Genomic DNA, 19,277 nt, shown 5'->3' on the forward strand with positions numbered 1-19,277 from the left:
ATTCTGGACTGCTGGGTCTGACATTTGAAGAACAGTCAATAAATATCAAAAATTTTACAAGGGGTGTCAAGATGATATTAAATCTAAGAGGTGCTGGTACTATCTCATGTATATATCTCCTTCTTAATTTTTACTCTTATTGTATGTTTTAGACCAGGAACTGTAAATGAGCTACATGTAGTCTACATGTATCTTCGACCCTGGATTAGTTAGTAGCATTCGTGCCGAGATTAGTAAGAGACCCGCTTACTGAAAGAAGAATACATGTACATACTTTGAAATACCTGTGATTTTCAATCAAACCACAATGATCGATTTCAGGCCTAAATGATTAGGTGTAATGTGTTGTAAAGTGGGCTCAATTATACGCAGCTGCAGTATATATGGGTATTTAAATCGCTGCTGGTAGCAACCAGCCACAGCACTGAATCAACCAATCACAATCCGTTTAGGTGGGGTGTGAAGCTCGAAGACTCGAAGGGGGTTTTACGCAGGTACGGCAGCGGGCTTTGTTCCCATTCCCGCGTCAGCCGCCCCCTGCGGAAAATGTCAGCTTCTAGAATAGACACAGCCCAAATGCAACACCCACAAAAAGAAGCCTACCTACATGTAGATACAATAATTGAGTGATCCTCATCCATCCATCGTTTTATTCTTCTTGTGCACTTACAGCTCATATAAGACATTTGATTCTATTCGTCTGGGTACCAATAGATAATCGCTCCACTGTCGCTCGTTCATCTGTATCATCATCATCATCATCATCAGCTAGATCTGCGCAAATACCTACTCGAGTAACCTCCGAGTCCAGGTACAGTTCCATATTTATACCACAGGGTCTTTGCACTTTGCGACAGGGCCAACGCGTCCCCTCCATATATTAGCCAGACCACTCCACAGCTGTCATGTTATCCCGTACACGCTCTCCGAAATCATCTTCAACATTCCAGTTTCCCTCCTCCTCTTCGACTTCAACAATCCTCCCAACCCGCGTCACATCGCCTACGCGGAAGCAGCAACAAGACAAGTGGCACCCCCGAGTCTACCACCAACAATACACCCACTCCCGAAAGATTTCCGACGTCCTCGGTAGGATGCGATATGGCCGCAACAGATCCGGAAGTGTCACGGCAGGAGAGGTCGTAGATGCTTTGAAGGCCCCGCTGAGTCCGTACCTTATTGTGAGTACAACTGGGGGAAATGACTGATTCGCTTGGGTTGTTGTTGGTTCTGACTATGGTGTAGACTTTGTGTCTGATATGGTACATTCCCCCTGGTTTTTTGGTTTTGTTTGGTTCGCGGGGCCACATGTTTAGATTTCCGACTGTGGCATCGTTGAGTTCCTTTTTATTGGGGATAGCTAGGATCTCATTTCTTATATTTGATGGTGAAGCGAATTCATTTATTGGCACACTCAAGCTAACAGGAAATCTCCGGAGATCTGCAGGTACCTCTCATCAGCACTTTCAAACACTTCCTCAAAAACAATCCTTAACTCGTTCCCCCAGCCAGTAACACTCACAATTGTACAATTCGGCTTTGTATCATCATGGTGCATCACCTTGTCGCTCCTAGCAAAGTTTACACCATTGCGGACAATCCCCGGCCTATCCGGAGGTTTAAGATTCCCGACCAGGGCAATTATCGGAACCACTGCGCCGCTGGCTTTATTCCAAGTTGGAGGCCATATTGCCAGTAGTATAGCTACAGAGAAAATTCCTGTCAGCCTAGTTCATACGATTAAGGTACTACTTTCCTCATTAGAAGGTATGTTTCCGGTGGCTAACTCCAAACACAGGGCATGTCCCCCCTCTTCACGGTCATCGCCTACCGCTTCCTCTTCTCTGTTCACTACTCCACCGCGACTTACCTATCCCTCCTACCCCTCACTATCGGCGTTATGCTCGCCTGCTCAGTCGAATTCCATGGCAACCTATGGGGAATTCTCTGCGCTTTCATCGGCGCATTGATTTTTGTTTCACAGAACATCTTTTCTAAAAAGCTGTTCAATGAGTCGTCGTCCGCTGCCGCCGATCCATCAATCCCACTCTCGCGTCGTAAGCTGGACAAACTCAACCTTCTCTGCTACTCTTCAGGAATGGCATTCTTGTTGACGTCCCCCATCTGGTTCTACTCAGAGGGCTTCGAGCTACTAAGCACATACGCACGTGAGGGGCGGGTACCACTGGTTGTGCAGATAGGGAAGCATGGCGAGGAGCCGCTGAGTGGGTTGGGGTTGATTGGCGAGTTCATATTCAACGGAACAGTACATTTTGGTCAGAATATCATTGCATTCGTGTTATTGAGTCTGGTATCTCCCGTCACGTACTCAGTAGCAAGTCTGGTGAAGAGAATATTTGTTATCGTAATGGCAATCGTCTGGTTTGGGAACAAGACTACCCCAGTGCAAGCAGTCGGAATTGGATTGACGTATGTTTTTCCTCCTTACCTCCTAGTAGATTAGGATCCCGGTGTTAATTTCGAATATGCAGCTTTTTGGGCCTATATCTTTATGATCGAGCCGGGGATGTCTCGCGGAAAGAGCGCCACATCAAACTTGAACAAACAAGGGGACTCGATACACTGCTGCCCTCCACACATGCCCATTCCGCAAATAGCAGCAGTAAAGACAATATACCCATGGGACGGCCTCGGAGCGGCACAAATGGGTATGCAGTTTCTAATGCTACAGATAAAGACGGCGAGATCAGTGGGATGAATGTGGGCGCAGCGGGCGCCAACGGGTGGCTACCGCAGGGGACAAGACAAGAGGAGACGTGGAGAAGGGAGGTTACGGCGCAGTAGATTTGAAGGGAAAGCTGGACTTTATACTGGGGATGGGATTATCATATTACATAGATTTTCTTTTGTTGCTATAATACGAATGTACGAGTGATATTCAGTGATTTCTGATTGTAGTATGGCTTGTCATCATACGTTCACACTATCATAGGTAGGGAGATACGACTAAACGGAGAGGGTTGATTGTCTTGGCTATTCCAACCATTTCAGATAGTTCTTCCCCAAAACTTTTGGTATTCTAGTTGAGTCCGATTGTAACCCCGGTCCGTCCGGCTTCATTTGAATTAGAACTACAGCAAAACCTACCACAACCCCACCCCCGCGGTGACCGAATTTTGCTGGAATTATCGCAGGGATGGAGTTTAGAGAGATGTATTTGCTAACAAGCTGCAGGTATGTTCCCTCCAACCACTAGAAGTTTGGTAGGGATGGAATTTCGAGAGGGCGGAATTATGATAGGTTTCTCTGTAGTAAAATCAGAATCTGTGCACGTGTATGTATAAAGGAAAGGAAACTTGTCCTTATATTCTGGTATTGCTGATTATCTCGGATGCGGCCACGAAATCTAGACTATCATCAGAGGAGGGTTGTATTTTCTAGTGAGCATTCAATTTCCTACACATGAGGGTTACAGGGTACTAATGCTGGAGGGGGAATATGATCGCTAAGAATCATGAGCAATCACTCGGTAGTTTGAATCATCAAAAATCACCCTGTATCCGAACAGAAACAGTAAGGATCACTTAGAATTCCCTACACACTCCGGAAACTATAAACACCCCACTCTTTTTAAGGAAGCACTGCTGCTCTGACGGTTACTATAACTGTCCATAAACTAAAGTAGCTCAAGCATTTCCCATCATTATTAAATACCCAGAAATACTATGTAAGTACATGTAGTTAGGCATTCTTATTCTGATATCGTGCAACTATATGAAATCATCAAATTTTATAGTCCCCGTAGATCTCCTTTGTGGCATACTAAAGCGCGTACTGTACATACTTAAATGTGGTTCTCTCATTGTTTGATCGTTTTATGTCCCGAAAAGTAAAGAAAAAAGAAATATGTGTGCCAGTGAAAAGAAAGGGATTCAAGAGAAAAAAAAACGTGGTGTGATGTGTATCAAAGGCAAAAGGAAAAAAACAGCGTGGTAAGAAATAGCTAGCGAACATTGCAACAACAGACTCCCATAGCGATGAGGTTTAGACTGGGAAATGGTACTTGTGGAGAGCGAGTGCTCAGATAAGGAGAAAAACAAAACATAAAAGGAAAGGTTTAAGCCCTAATTTGTTGAAGCCGACAGCCTGGGGGCTTCAACTCTCCACTTCGCTAGTAGAGGCGGAGGTGGGGGCGGCGATGTAGGTGGAGGCGAAGGCGAAGGCGGAGGTCGGGAGATGGTAGCTGAACGTTTCGAGGGTGCGGTTTTGTGTGGTTCGCCACCTTTCGCCCCTTTCGTCCAATATCCAAGAAGGTTGCTTTGATAAGTCTCTCTCTTTGCAATACCAGGTGTACCAATACTCTTGCTGATCAATTCTAGTTCTTTGGGGCTCTCCTTTCTTTGGCCTTTGATACTGCTTTTCCGAGGTTTTGATTTTCCCTTCTTGGCATGATTCGTTGATGAGTTATAGGGAGAAAGCTCATCATCAGGATCTCGGCGAGATGAGCTGGGAACGAATTCGCCATCAGAACCGTCGTATTTGGGGGGTAGAAGTATAAATCCATCATCTCCCGGAATGGAGAGCTTTGGCTCATAGTTTCTCTTGGGGAGTTTCCGGCGTGCACGTTCGGATTGTGGAGGAGGCGGGGGAGACGGTGGTTGTAGAGAAGGAGAAGGCGGAGGTTGAGGAGAAGAAGAAAGCCGAGGAGGAGGAGAAAGAGAAGAGGTGGGAGGAGGAGAAGGGGAAGGCGGTGGTAGTGAAGCCGCCCTAGTGGACGAGAATGGGCTCTCTGTTTTATTCCTGTTCCTTATTGGTGAACGGACTTTTTCTGGTGACCTTGAGCGTTCCGTCTCAGGTTGTGGTTCAGGAGACCCAGTGCATGAGAAATCGGATTTTAGTGATCTTTTTTCGGCACTAAAAGACTCTCGTCTGCTAGTCTCATACTTAGGCTTTAAAATCTTCTCCCCTGGTAACCTTCGCTTAATATTGTAGATATCCTTCTTAAGTTCCTCATATCGGGCTTGCTGTAATATATGGAACACCTCAAGCTGTCTCTGGATTCCATTGTAGAATTTTTCCTCCTTGTCTTGCAACTCTTCAACGAGATCGTATATTGAAACAATTTGTTCTGTATCTATTTTTTGGAAGTTAGATTATTCGAATAATGGAAGGAATGAAAGTGCGTTTCAAACGTACTCAGTTCGCTGCTTTTGGACCTCTTCCGCGGCGCTTCCTCCTCATTTTCACTGAAATTAAGAGATTTTCGTGACCTTTTTGTCTCTTCTTGATAATGGGAGTTCATGTTCTGAGATATGTGGGGACCTTAAGCTGCAGGATGAGAGCGATGTCATGAGGTTGAAGCGCACAGGCCAGCAGGTCAGGCAACCACATTGGCTAGGTAGCGGACCGGTAGGCTTATGTAGCTAATACCAATAGCTTGGCATGCACTTGGCAAGTTAATCATGCTAACCCACTCCGTGAACCTCTTTTGCTGTGAAGTCACCTTCTGTGACCCCTCCTACACTTATTCTGGTGTCTCCACAGTCTGTAGGTAGCTAGATTTTCTGAATATCACCACGCCGTCGTGGGCCTAATTTGTCTCCCCTTTTGCTCTGACGAACGAGGGGATGATAGTAACTAGTAGCCCGGTGTTATTTGCCACTGCAAGGGGAGAAATCTGGTACCGTGTGAAACTGGGAAATTAGTCATTGGCACACAAATTTGGTTGTGAGTAAATTTGGTTGTGATTAAGCCTGGTCTGACGGCGTTGGGCCTGGTAACAGTGACATTGGATCTATGACTTTGTAAGGGATGAGGGGATTACCCTTCATCTAGCTGTCCCTGCTGAGAGCTGACTACCCTTTCTTGTAGATTGTGCTGAAATCTAGTGTTCGTTTTTTGGAATCGCAGCTGATTAATAGGCTTAAAGATTTACAATATCTAGATCTATTAGTTGTTTCAGCAGGAGCTACCAGCCGCATCTCTCCAGCAAACTACTCTGGGACATGGGGAAATGGATGTTCCTTTGCATGTTAGTGAGGGTTCACTATCTCTATTTTGCGTTTTTTACTTTTCTCCTCTCGCTAGGTTCCTGGCCTACGCAACCCGCCATTTCCGAGATGAGCTTTCGTTCTGACCCTTTTTATAGAAGATAAATGCGATTAGATTGTAATTGTAGATTCTCCAGCTAATAGTGTGCCATTGATCAGGCTTTTATAGATCTATAGACGAACCGTCATACATAACTCGAGAGATCTAACTACCAGAGATCTATAATAAACTTTTGATGCCGTCCAGCCAATCACTCGAGCGATAATACCTGGCTGGAGATAGCGGTATTTGATTCTATGCTTATATCTCGACATTTAATCTCCGAGAGAGGATGCCTGATTTAGTAATTCAAGGTAAAACAGCCCTTTTGGCTCATAGTTCTGCGTATACACTTTGGGATAGGTATATGTATGAATGCAACTAGCTCTTCGTTGCAGAACTTCTTAATCGAAAGTAGATAGTTTGTGCCAGATATGGTCAATTAATAGTTATTGCTTGCGGGAGCTCAAGTCTTAAACACCTACAGAGCTGTGTACTGCACCGTGTATCACCAGTAATTAAGTGTCTTCCTCCTCTTCATACACTTCAACGGGTTTCTTTTTTATCTTTTTTGCCGGCCTCTCAACAAAGTTTCTTACGTACTCCAGAACCCTCTTGACCTTTTCAACGCCGCTTCTATCTTCCGATACACGTTCTAGATCTACGGCTCTCCACTGCTGTCTTTCCCTTGAACCAGAGTAATTGACTCTATATATCAACTCGATCCGAGTGCGATCTTTACGCAATGTTGCCCCATTGACTCGGTTGTCCCAAAAGCCAAGTGCCATGTTCTGAACTAGTATGATGTCTCCAACGCGCAGTGAATCGACAGTGGCTACAAAGGCTTCACCTGCGGATGTAAGCTTCCCGTTGGGTAGCCATAGGTCCAACTTGAAGCCAGCAGACGTTTCATCGCCCACCAAGAGGGTCTGTATGGTTAGTTGCGTGCCGTAACGTTTCGTGGTAAATGTGCGTGGCTCGAAGATTTGTATTATCCCGACGATTGCTGAAATACTCATTGTTTGGGGGACAATAGATTTAAGGTAGCTCGCAGTTGGGAGGTTCTGCAAATTGGTCAATGCCATAGAAGGTATAATTGAGAGCATTGGAGGTGGAGCTGGAGTTTCTGTGATTGACGAGAAAGATGAGGCAGCGGCGGTACTAGTAAAGGAGGCTTCGAGATCTGACGGGCCGGCGACTGGGGAAGAGGGCATATTATGAACCGCGAATGAGCGGTTAAGATCGTCGTCTCCATTCGTGGAAGTAGTCGAAGAGGGGTCAATAGAAGAGTTGTAGTCCTGGCTGAACTCTTCTCGACGTAGATGAGTAGGGGTGTGGACCTCAGGACGCTGTGAAAACCCGGTATGTAGGTATTTTCGCTTCAGTGGTAATATTCGCCAAACCGCGGGATGTTCCGTAGCGGAGGGGATTGGCAGGGAGGTTGATGTCACATGATCCACATTGCCGCTGGTTTGGCCCCAGAAAGCGGGGAGGTCCTCTTTGTTGTTGTCATCGCTGTCGAAGTCTATCAACGGCAGATTTCGAAGGGTGGACGCACGGGGGGCACCGAGGAGGAGGATTGTTCTCCCAGAGCTGACCCGAGTAACGGAATCGCCTGATGCTGCTGATGAGTCGGGAAGATCCCCGGCAAAAGATCCTTCTTCGGCAGTTCGGTAACTTGAAGGCGGAGGGGAGGTCTCTGTCATCATAGGAGTTGGGGGGGGGGATTCTTCGCTGTTCAAAGTCTTGTCTGGGGTGATTATTATTGTTCCAGTTCCATTCTTGTGGCTCCTCTCTTTAGTGTGGTCCCGCCGTTGACAGCATGATGACTCGCTCCCCAGACAACCGAATTACATGCTTGCTTTTTTTGGTTCCTGAATAAGGTGCAGGCAAAGATTTAAGAGGGTATGCGTATCACCATTAGCCTGGAACCCCTCGAGTTAAGTCAGTGCGTCGATGCTGTAGGGCCACTGTACATGTATCCAGGTATAAATGCAGTCTCGTATAACCGGTATTTACGGTAGTGTTTTACCAATACATGTCGTTCTGCAGACTCGAAGGACACCACGTAAACATCCCACCCTGCTAGGTTGGGGGTTGCTCTTACGGGTTCATGTAGGTACTTCTCAATCTAGAGTAAAATACCAGTGGATAGAAGTGCACATGTTCGTCCAGAGTAGAATAGAGTATGGTAGTGCCGCTATAGCTCTCTAGTAGCGTGGATTCTCTCCGGGCTCTGAACTCTGCTAGGTAGAGATCCCTCTTTAAGTGTCCCATGTCTAAGCTTGTTTCTACATTGTGCACTCTCGGCGGCGGGACGGCTTCTCTTTCGAGCACTCTGATTTGATAAGAAATGGACAAACGAGAAGCGACGGAATGGTTGACAGGCCGTTGAGAGATGCAGTGCATGCAGCAGAAGAGGAGGACAGCATGAGATGCCAACAACAGTGCCATAACAACGAAAAAAAAAAAAACAGAGGGGTGCCGGTTGCTGGGAGACGACCACAGCCTGATCAGACTAACCCCTATGCGGAATGGAGGGATGGGCTTTGGATCTGTTTGGATGCGGGGCTGAAGTTTGTTACTGTGGCAACCGCAATAGAGCCGCGCCCTCCCTGCCAGCTCAGTGTGATAAACAACGGGCGGGACCTGCAAGAACCTCGCAGCTTGGGTACATTCTGGTGTCCGGTTTGTTACTTATCCCCTCGGTTCCCCGTCTACTCTATCCATTCCTCCCTTCTCCCCTTCTCCCTTCTTCCTTGTTCAACCCCCCCGTGACTGCATCATATCGTTCCTTCGCTTGACTGAATCTTTGTTGTTGACTTCTGTGGTGTCTCAACGGGTTTCTTCAGCCCCTTTCCCGCCTGCCCCTTTGCTTTTCAGTCCATCGCCTTCCTTACCTTAACTTACCTTCCCCACACTCTGCCCCAAATTTCGCGATTCTGTCCTTATTTCGTACTTTATTCTGAGCAGGTCTTCAGAGAGCTGGCTGGCTATATTCGTTTCAATTGCATCTGCAATTGCTCAGTCCCCCCCGCCTTTGTTTAGACTCTGCAATCTGGATACAAACATCAAAGTACGGCTACCCACACTTTTTTTATAACTTCTCCAACCGAGATGGCTCCCGCGATGGCACCGGTATCAACTATCACGGCTCCCCCACCTATCGCACCTAACCATAAACGGACAGCCACCTCGATCTTCAAATCGATTGTTTCCCCCAACAAGTCCTCCCACAAAAAAACTGCGTCTCAATCCACCACTACTTCCAACCCTCTTAACACCTATATGGTCGGCAGCTCTCGTGTACCCCCCCCACAGTTACCACCTCTCGATACCTCAACCTTTTTGCCACCTTTGGAACCGCCGCAAGCCCCCTTTGCTCAACACGCTCGTCACAAACGGTCTCTTTCTTCGCTGTCTATCTCGTCTTTCACGACGAAGAAGGATGCTACGGCCGCGGGTTCCCCCACTAGGTCTATAAGAGAGAGCTTAGATCTCAGAGGAACAGTGTTAGACCTCCTTCATGGCGATCATAATTCTGTGAAACCCGAAAAAAAGCCGAATAAGTCTAGGAGCACGATTGATTTTTCTATTCTGAAGGGTCATAAAAACAAAAAATCTTTGCATGATCTCAAAACTATGTTCAAAGATAAAGAGAACCAAAGACCAACTCCGGAACTAACCCCTAGTTCTTCTGCAGGCTCCGGGTTTGTCACGGAGCCTAACTCTGTTGGTAACGGGCCTAGCAATACCCCTGGGCTACCGCTTTTCACATTGCCGCAAAATCACCCGCATGCGCAAGGTTCCAGATCTGGAAATGTTCCTACAACTAATCCGCGAACGGTTCAGCAGTCTTCAAGAACTTCTCGTAATCTTCTACCTACATTACCACTGCCCCCTGCGCCGCGCTCGTCTGGCTCCTCCACGGGATCCTCATCCTCACTGAGCCCTAAGAAACGAGACATTGCCGACAAGCGCACCAGTACTGAACATCGGGCTAGTACTGAACACCTTCGGGGCAACACAGAAGAGCTCGTTAAGAAATATACCCCGAGTGAATACACACCTGCATCCCAGCGGAATTTTTATAAACCAAACGAACAGCCTACACTGGTTCCTAAAAATACGACAAACAGCATTGCCAAGCAAAGACCAAAGAGCGCCTATATACCCTCATTAGAAGCTTCAACTGGGCATAGTGCAGATTCTCCAAGAAGGACCAGTCTCGAGCTACGAGAGGGCTGGGAAAAGAAGCGACCTGATGCATCCAAGGACGGCAGCGGCAGCAGCAGCAGCAAGAATTCATCAACCAGCAGTCAAGGTAGCCTGAAGAGCGAGAAAACTGGTGCAGGGTTAGATTTGGCCGGCATTGATATTGCGTTTGAAGCATTACTTGTTTGTTATCCACACTTCATGTTCTATCACTCGGTAAAAAATCATGCCTGCTAATACTAGCTGTAACAGGACTCCCGCGGCGTCCCAACGAACATGCGCGATCGCATGCGCAGTCTTGATATTAGGGTTAAACAGGAGTTCATTCGTAAGGAGGCTCAGATGGAGAAATCCGCGGAAAAGAACACCGCATCTTTTGCGGGCATGGGTATCTTTGGGAAGAGACCTCAAACATCACATAACATGAAGACCGAGGCTAGGCCAAAATCATCCAAAGGATTGGATGTGAGTCCACCAGCACCGCCAAGTCCTGTTAAGAAAGCCCGTCCAAGAAGTCGCACATTTGTTGGCACTTCAAGAGAAAAGGAACATTCTAGTACAACAACGGCACCAAGCTCGCCTGCCAAAAAGAAGACTGCTGAGGTAGCTCCCCCTCTTGAAAAGAGTATGAGAGTAAAGGGTGTGATTTTTCCGCCTGTTACAGCAGCCTCGGCCATGAATAATGGTCCTACGCCTCAAGTAATGGTAGCAACTCTCATACCAGAAGAATGGGTCGAGTGGCTAGAGGAAGCTGGAATACCAAAGAACATGGGCAACAAGATGTTTGCAGAAGACATTGATGGAAAGGGCCCTTCAGGGAGCGGTGAAAGGGGTATGAAGGACGTTGAAGTCGCTAAATTACATAAGCTCAGACTGATTCTGAGAAACGAACGTCTAAAATGGGTGGAAAAATTCGTTGAGTTGGGGGGTATGCAGGCGGTTTGGGGTGTCCTTGAACGTGTTCTCGGTGTTGAATGGAGGTATTTATCACATTTTGACCTATGATCAAAGATTAGATATTAACTGTACTGTCTAGGGAGGAGCATGAGGATATGTTGCTTCACGAGCTCCTTCTCTGTCTTAAAGCTCTCTGCACCGCCACATCAGCTCTCAGAAAGCTATTAGATATGGAGGAAACAGTCTTTCCACGTCTAATTGAGCTGTTATTCGATGAGGAGAAAAAGGGCCCATCAGAATTCACCACTCGTGGCCTCATCATTCAGTTGCTTTTCACCCATCTTTCTACTGCAACTGTTAGTCAACGTCCTGAACGAGCTCGCCGAATCTTGGAATACCTTGCGGATAAACTTCCAAACGAAGACAAACGTCCAATCGAATTCATTGAAGCAGCACATACAAGAAGACCTTACAAGAGATGGTGCAAAGAGGTCGTTAATGTTACTAAAGAAGTCTTTTGGATTTTCCTGCATGGGACAAATGTAATTCCTCTTCCGACCTCCTACAACCCCGCTAGTGAACGTGAAAGCTACATTTCACTTCACTTCCCCGCTGAACGCCCACCGGTTCCAGCCGCCCCATATGTGGGTGGGGTCGAATGGGAGGCAACAAACTATCTTGCCAATCATTTGGATCTTTTGAACGCATGTATTGCGAGTCTGGAAACCAGAGAACAGAGGAACAATCTTCGACTTGATCTCCGAAATTCTGGGTGGGAAAAAGCACTGGGTGGCAGTTTACGGACCTGCAAGGAAAAACTTCATACAGCTCTCCACGAGGGGCTTAAGACATGGGTTGCCGCTGCCGCTGCTGATGATTGGGAGGTGGCCGATGTACGGTTCGGGCCAAGGTTTGAGCGAGTCTACCATCACAAAGAGGTTAATGACAAAGAGGCGAGAAGAGAGCGGAGGAAGAAGAAGGAGCTCGCGCAACAACAACAGCAGGAAGAGCTTAAAGTTGAGCTCCCACGATTAAGCTTCGACCAGGGCAATGGTGGAGCCGAAAGTGGAGAGTGGCTTTACTAAATTATCTATTTTTATCTATTTCTAAGTTTTATATCCCTTTCCCTTTCTTTTTTTTTTTTTTTTGGTGTGATTGGAGTATTTTCTGGGTTTAAGTCATTTGCTGCGTTCCAAGGCGGCTGATTGTGCACTATTTACGACGATTAGACGAATCTTCTATTTCCTATGTCATCTCTTTACTTCTGACACATTTTCTTACCAGCATTATTCTCTATTTCATTTCTGCATTGCCGTCATTGGGACGAAAGGAACGATGCCTTATCGGGCGACTGAGGATAGTGATGACGAAACACTAACATTGGGAACTCTTATAAAAATCTTACAACGGGAGTCCTGCGTCTTGTGTTTTTTACTCATGTGGATTTTGGGCGGTGTCTTCTCTGTTTTGTTTATTACTTTATTCCTGCGTACTTGCTCTATCTTTAACTTTGGTTGGTACATGTGGTTTTTTATTTTCCAGTATTTTGGTTAACTTGTCTATATAGAGATGTCCTTTGCTGTTTTCCTTCGCAATGGCGCCTCTTCGGAGTTTTTCTTTCGTTTCTCTTTTCTTTGCCATACCTCCTTTAACGATCTCCTTTATACCAGTCCCCTTCTTTCTCGGTGCTCGTTTTTCATTGGCAAGTTCGTTTCTTGTTTATACTTTCAGCGTTTGTTAGTATACCGTTCGGTGCGGTGCATTATTATCTTCCAAGCTATGGTATCCTTCCATAGCTCCGAAGCGCCGATGGACCAGTTTACATGGGTGGCATGGTGGTTTTTTTATTTTTTTGGAGGCGGACACTCGGAAGCAAATTTGTCGAGTATTGCTGTTATCTGTAACGATATTTAACGAACCTTTTCGAATACACCGAAAACAATACACATTTAATTTCCGTGATCTTGTTTTGGTTTTGTTAGCTGCAGTCCTTTGTTTACATTGTGATCGATAAATGAACTCCGATCTGCAGGCCGACTTATGCGTCATTGTAATGATCTACTATTTGTTAATACCTATCATTATGATACTATTCATGCACATGGTGCTTGGAAATTCCGGGCTATGGCACACTGTGAGAATCCACTACTCGTAGCTTCATAGCGTTTCCGAACACGATTAATATTGCATGACATACAAAAAGGTGGATTTGGCGCTTTTTTGTATGGTATGCAATAGCAGTCGTGTTCGGAAACTTCATGAATTTACGAGTACTATCGCCTGTTGAATTTCAGCTTTGAGTGGGAGCATCCAATAATGAAGAAATAATAACACATCGAAATTATTGTTGTCAACAGTCTGCCTCAACGGGTTAGGTTAGTAACTACATGTATTTATTTGCATCTGATAGCCTGTAGCACGTGTTTTCTGTGGCACGGGTGGCACAGTCACGAGTGATAGCATATGATGTGATCTTGTCAATGTTTGCAGGAAAGAGCAATAGAATTCCACAAGAGCCCCCCTTTGAATTCGTGAACTTCAACTACCATAAACATAGGTATTCACCAAATCATGAAGAGTCCATCAGAAAACACTCTCCTCATCAATCTTACCGATTCTTGCTAGCTCCCAAGGCCCACAATTCACAACACAGTGCTGGATATTTAACAAGATGGGCTGTGCACCCAGCATTTTCTGGGGAAAGAAGCCCGCGCAAGAGGCGAATCCCCACCCTCGGCTTTACATTCCGCTACCTCGTCGAGAGCCTGTTCCCGAATTCCCAGTTCTGCCAACATTTCACGAGAACCCAAGTGGTACCTTCATGCATTTGTACGAGGAGGATAATTGGCGACCATACTACGAGGGTCGAAGTGTTCCGCCGATAGGATACTCGGGAATTGGTCGAGCCCCATCTTTGAAGGGGAGAAAAGACGGAAAGGGGAAAGGCAAGGAGAGAGAGGATGGAGAGTCAGCTACGAATGGAAACGAGAGGGAAAAAGATAGGGAACATGCAGGAGGAAGTAGTGGGGCAGATAAAAAGACGAAGGGCGTCTTTAAAAATATGGATGTCATTGGTATGTTTCAACCATTATTTTATCCACTCAGCAGGTTTTGCTATACATTTTCCTAACGCTTATGGCAGTGGAGGATGATAACGAGTGATAACATATCGCTATTTTAATGGAATATTTCTTTTGGGTATGCTCTGGATCAATCAAGTATCTACAGACATTTAATTCCTACTGGGAATTCCGGAGAATTACATCAATACCAGGCTTACATGTGTAGGTGTAATAGAAATCATCAAAACTCTTTGTCACTGATAACAAATCAATCCATTACTCATTCTCATCTCAGCGATTTTGCGGTTGGCTAAAATCTCTGAATAAATGAGCCTCTTGAATAATCGGATCTAAAAAGGTGTACCGCAAAAACTCGATCTCCTTTGACAATTGGCTGAAGGATATTGATCAGTCTCGAGGATTTCCATTAGTAGTAATGTTGATCCTCCATGCATAACAAAATTCTTTGAGCTTTGGTGTTATTTGGATATTTGGTGAAGTAAATCCAGCAAACCAGCACCAAGTATTTCTGCACTTTGCCTCAACAGAACAGACGCAATGAATCGGTGCACAGACAAGGAAACACGGTCATTATCTTCCTCTCATTCAAAGCCATCAACCCGAAGAAAGCCCTTAGGTTGGGCTATGCAGAAGCTAGACCCTTCACTCCATGCGATATCCCGACCACCGCATGTAAATAAGTACATGTATTCAATTGTAGTGAGCTCACGGGGGCCAGGGTTTAGTACAAGTGACTACATTGTAATCAAGAAATTTTAGACCTGAGACTTCAGGTGGTCCAAATTGGTAGAAACCCCCTTTGTTGTTGTTTTTGTTTTTGCGCTGACTGGGAGAACAAGATCCGGAATGAACTATCATTTGTGAAAAGCCGACATGGGTGGGCCCTTTTGAGGACGGAGACTGGAAATTTTCTGGATCGATATAATGTATTAGGAAAAACCAAAATATGCTTCAGCTTGCTAAGAAGTTAGGGTGTAGTAGATGTCGGCTGGTACTACCCATTGAAGCATATTGCCTCCACAAATGGGGATAGGGCGTGAAAAGGCTAGTAAGGAAGTGGTTTATAGGGGAGTATTGAGACTTGCGTTTGATCGAAAGGCCATTCTTTCTAGTCTTGGAATAGGAACTTAAATGATCGTGATAATGTTGATTGAATTGGGTAATGTTGATAGCTCGATAAACAAAAAAAACAGGTCTGTCTCTGGCTGTGACCGGGGGTTGTGCCCGCAACGCGCCGTGTGCAGTGTTTCATTCCTAGTTTTAGTTTAAAAATCAAAAATACGGCTTGTGGAAAGGATGATCTTTAGTTAATTCTATTTGCACGTAGAAAGTACAGATCTAGGTTTCAAATTCCATAATCTTGAGGTGTCTAACAGTAGATATAGAGCTGTGATAATCTTGGCATGTTTTGTGATGCCCTTAATTGGTCACCTGACTACATGTAGCTAGGTAGTCCACCCTTGAAGCCGCGTTTGACGATAAGCAACCACAGCACTCGAGCACTACCGATCTTTAAGACCGACAAGATGAACAACACTGAAGGATCGCGATCAATCTACCCAAAGCCCGCGGCATTCTCGTTGTCAACATTTTCGGTCAGTCTAGCTAGAACGTTCATGGTCCAGGGAGAGATCTACTGACGCCTAGCCAGAGCAAAGACTTCATTGTCAAAGACTTCATAGAGGGCCTTACAGAAACCAGTAGAGCTATCAACCGCCGCTCCGGGGTCCCATCTAATGGTGAATAGTGTATTAGAAGACTGAGTATAAGTTTAGGAGCTAACTTTACTATAGCTTTCGATCCAAAGCCCTATATTCGCACGTTCGAGGCCGCCCTAGAACGCCTCAAAGACCTAGACGAGACACTTTCAGAAAAGGAATCAGAATTGAAGGAAGGAGTACGTCGGGCAGAAATTGACCACAGTCGTACTCTGGAGCGTTTAGGCCTTAAATTTAACTCTACCTTAGCCGAGTTTCAACGCCTGGACAGCAGTATATCTGATGGTGGAGGTATGGCAGTAAGAATTGGAGGGCAGCTAGAAGCGCTTGATAAACAACGTCAGAGAGCGGAGGACGCCAAATTTTTGATACAATGCTATACTGAATTTAGTAGAGGAGATATGGGAAGATTGGAGAGCTTGAGGAGGACAGGCAGAATTGAGGATAGCATCAGGTGTGCTGTCGTTAGCAGGCAATTGAGTTTGATCGTCAAAAGGACTGAAGGCCCTGGAACGAATCCTCGGACGAAAGAGCTTATAGAGGCATTTTCAGAGACATTGGAACAAGACCTCTTAAGACAATTTGACGATGCTTATAGGAAGTTCAATATCGAATCTATGAAGGTCGAATCTTTCTCCAGGTTAAGGCTTTTGGAGGGTTTGGAAACTGACAATGTTATCAGGGATGTGCAAAAGTGCTCCATGATTTCAATGGCGGCAATTCTGTCATTAGCAATTTCCTTAATCAAATGGACTTTTTTATCGCAACTGGAAAGATAAATGCTGGGGAAGTTGTTATTGAAACCACAGTGTGAGAATTTGCTTTCTATCTTACTAAAAACAGTGCCGCTATGGATCCTTGGGCTTAAGTTGTTGACAATATTGTAGGGAGGAAAAGTTATCCGACCCTGATGAAGGTTCACCAGGACTTGAGCCAAGTCTGATGGCCTTGGTAAATGAGATACGAGACGTAATGAAAGCGGAGTCTATCACTATAAAGGATGTTTTCCCCTTCCCAGAGCAAGTGCTTGGTACATTCCTACAGCGTGTATTCCAACAGTCGCTACAGCAGAGGCTTGAGATGGTTCTAGATAAGACATCCACTTTGTCACCATTAGCATTCCTCCGTACATTACAAGCATCTAGGGCATGCGTCAATACTTTAGCAGATGACCTCAAAGCACACGGCTTGACAGAGCATCCCGGGCCCTTATCGTCTACTACGACTGTGCTAATTGACCAGAATGTCGAAGAACTATTTGTACCTTTCCTCCAGGACAGAGGATATATGGAGAAAGAAAAGGAATCTCTGGAGCAACTCTATTCCGGGATCTTATTGAAATTTGGCATGTTTCATGTTCGTTCCCTGCCAGACATTCGTGGAGAGAGGCTTGAGTCGATTTGGAAACTCATCAAACTGCGTACCCAGGAACAACGGAAAAAGGAACAAAATCTCGGAGTTCTTGACCGATTGAAAAAATCACGAGAAAGGGCAATTGAGAAAGTTCTTGATAGCGATCTTGGAAAATCCCAAAGCGATGCACTTAGCCGAATTATCGGCCTCGAGCGTAAATCTGGGAAAACCGGCCAATTGTCGGAAGTCGTCATATCGGAAACGGATGGTAAACTAAACGTAGAATCGGCGAAAAGAATGCTAAAGTGGCTGGCCGAGGCCGTTGGGAGAAGTCTTGAGCTGAGCACTCCGGCTGATACGTATGATTAATGTTTTTATTTCCTGGGGGGTTGCCAAATACTCATTCCGTTCATAGGCCGAAGGACGTCACCGTACTATTGAATCTCTTAATCGACAACATGCGAACTATGTACTTGGACACTGCCCTTGATGCGTAAGTACACACCGATTTTCAAGTGGAGTTTTGGTCCTAGCTGACAGAGAAATGTTTATAAGTGCCTTGGAAACTGCTGAAGGTCAGACAAAAGGAGAACCAGATCTAAACTACTTTTTGGAGATAAAGCCCGCTACCACAATTATGCATTTGATGTTTTCTTTCATCAATACAGCCTTGATTCCCCTGGCCCAAACTTCTCTTACTGTTAGAAGAGAAATGAGCAAGTTAACAAACACTACACTGGCAAATCTGGAACAGAAAGTGAATAATATTATTCAAAGGACTGTTGATAGTATGTTACCAATATTCAAGGACTTTTAAGCGATTACTAATGGTATGAAGTGGTAATAAGCTACGTCACAGTATTGCTTAGCAAACAGAAAAAATCGGATTTCAAGCCGAAGGACGATGAAGTCAGTTTGACAACTCTTCAAACGCCAGTAAGTAAATATGGGGAATATCTCTTAGTGGGGGTTTAGCTCACCCAGATATAAGGCTTGTCAAACGGTTTGCGCTTTCCTCCAGAAGGTGTATGAAGTTGCCAAAGAGTCCCTTGATGGCGCAAATTTAGACGGATTCTTGAATGAGATCGGTTCTGGTTTCAGAATGCTTCTGCTTGACCACTTGAAGAAGTATCAGGTTAACCAAGCGGGTGGTATCATGCTATCGAAGTAAGACTATTTGCCCTAAATCCGTGGGGAAGTTACTAATTATACAAAAGGGATATTACCAAGTACCATGACATTGTTGGTAAATGGGGTGTTGCAGCACTCAAAGAAAGCTTTGAATTGCTCCATGAGATTGGAAACCTTTTCGTTGTGAGGTACGTACCCACTCGACTATTTCATTAGGGCTAAAAAGGTGGGACTGACATTTTCGATAGACCCAATGCCATAAAAGAACGCATGAGAGACGGCGTTCTCTCCCGGGTGAAACCACACTTGCTTAAGCCGTATCTTATGAAAAGAGATGACTATACATCAGCTGGGATCGAAAAAACTGTAAGTACTTTCCTTGTTTTTAGTCGTTCATTTATCACTAACAGTCAGTATCATAGCTCTCAGCCGAATTATCATAACGGGTGGGGTTGTAAGGATCGGTGTATAGATAGTCGTAATTTATTATAGTGCCCTGTGGTTAGCGATGTATTTAATAGTGCCAATAATCATAATAACGGTATTTCTTTAAACCTAGAATTTAGATGGCCCGTTAGTATGCGGCGACCGATTCAGCCGGCTCAGAATCAAAGCACTGCGAACAAGTTGTAATCATGTAGATGTACATGTACATGTAGTTTTAGTTTGGCTCTTATTCCATGTAAAGTACATGTAACTACACCTACTTGTATACATGTAGTATGTGTATGCTAGTTATAACTTGATGTGCCAGGCCCTTTGTATAATTTCTTCTACTGCAAGATAGATACATGTATTTTACAATTATAGATTTCTTCTAGATAGATAT

The 19,277-nt window shown here is 45.1% G+C and overlaps 6 protein-coding genes across 6 annotated transcripts; 4 read left to right on the forward strand and 2 right to left on the reverse strand.

Moving 5' to 3' along the window:
- Positions 1 to 905: 905 nt before the first annotated feature.
- Positions 906 to 2,805, forward strand: LAJ45_06536 (uncharacterized protein; the record flags this gene model as incomplete). The annotated part of the gene is made up of 5 exons (XM_046116099.1): positions 906 to 1,181; positions 1,246 to 1,262; positions 1,448 to 1,745; positions 1,799 to 2,430; positions 2,493 to 2,805. 5 exons carry the CDS (start codon positions 906 to 908, stop codon positions 2,803 to 2,805), a joined length of 1,536 nt encoding a protein of 511 aa, XP_045970760.1.
- A 1,280-nt stretch (positions 2,806 to 4,085) lies between these two features.
- On the reverse strand, positions 4,086 to 5,263 carry LAJ45_06537 (uncharacterized protein; the record flags this gene model as incomplete). Its single annotated transcript, XM_046116100.1, has 2 exons — positions 4,086 to 5,095; positions 5,158 to 5,263. The coding sequence occupies 2 exons, from the start codon at positions 5,261 to 5,263 to the stop codon at positions 4,086 to 4,088; spliced, it is 1,116 nt and encodes a 371-aa protein (XP_045970761.1).
- A 1,306-nt stretch (positions 5,264 to 6,569) lies between these two features.
- On the reverse strand, positions 6,570 to 7,757 carry LAJ45_06538 (uncharacterized protein; the record flags this gene model as incomplete). The annotated part of the gene is made up of 1 exon (XM_046116101.1): positions 6,570 to 7,757. The coding sequence occupies one exon, from the start codon at positions 7,755 to 7,757 to the stop codon at positions 6,570 to 6,572; it is 1,188 nt and encodes a 395-aa protein (XP_045970762.1).
- Positions 7,758 to 9,693: 1,936 nt separating this feature from the next.
- LAJ45_06539 (uncharacterized protein) lies at positions 9,694 to 12,248 on the forward strand (the record flags this gene model as incomplete). Its single annotated transcript, XM_046116102.1, has 3 exons — positions 9,694 to 10,449; positions 10,519 to 11,246; positions 11,303 to 12,248. 3 exons carry the CDS (start codon positions 9,694 to 9,696, stop codon positions 12,246 to 12,248), a joined length of 2,430 nt encoding a protein of 809 aa, XP_045970763.1.
- A 1,586-nt stretch (positions 12,249 to 13,834) lies between these two features.
- Positions 13,835 to 14,325, forward strand: LAJ45_06540 (uncharacterized protein; the record flags this gene model as incomplete). Its single annotated transcript, XM_046116103.1, has 2 exons — positions 13,835 to 14,237; positions 14,306 to 14,325. The coding sequence occupies 2 exons, from the start codon at positions 13,835 to 13,837 to the stop codon at positions 14,323 to 14,325; spliced, it is 423 nt and encodes a 140-aa protein (XP_045970764.1).
- A 1,447-nt stretch (positions 14,326 to 15,772) lies between these two features.
- Positions 15,773 to 18,891, forward strand: LAJ45_06541 (uncharacterized protein; the record flags this gene model as incomplete). Its single annotated transcript, XM_046116104.1, has 13 exons — positions 15,773 to 15,841; positions 15,898 to 15,985; positions 16,040 to 16,587; positions 16,647 to 16,774; positions 16,852 to 17,320; positions 17,393 to 17,676; positions 17,733 to 17,810; positions 17,873 to 18,105; positions 18,156 to 18,253; positions 18,309 to 18,484; positions 18,535 to 18,636; positions 18,697 to 18,814; positions 18,871 to 18,891. The coding sequence occupies 13 exons, from the start codon at positions 15,773 to 15,775 to the stop codon at positions 18,889 to 18,891; spliced, it is 2,412 nt and encodes an 803-aa protein (XP_045970765.1).
- Positions 18,892 to 19,277: the final 386 nt, after the last annotated feature.

This window comes from Morchella importuna, assembly GCF_003444635.1.
Source record: "Morchella importuna strain M04M26 chromosome Unknown Morimp01GS019, whole genome shotgun sequence".
NCBI classification, from domain to species: Eukaryota; Fungi; Ascomycota; class Pezizomycetes; order Pezizales; family Morchellaceae; genus Morchella; species Morchella importuna.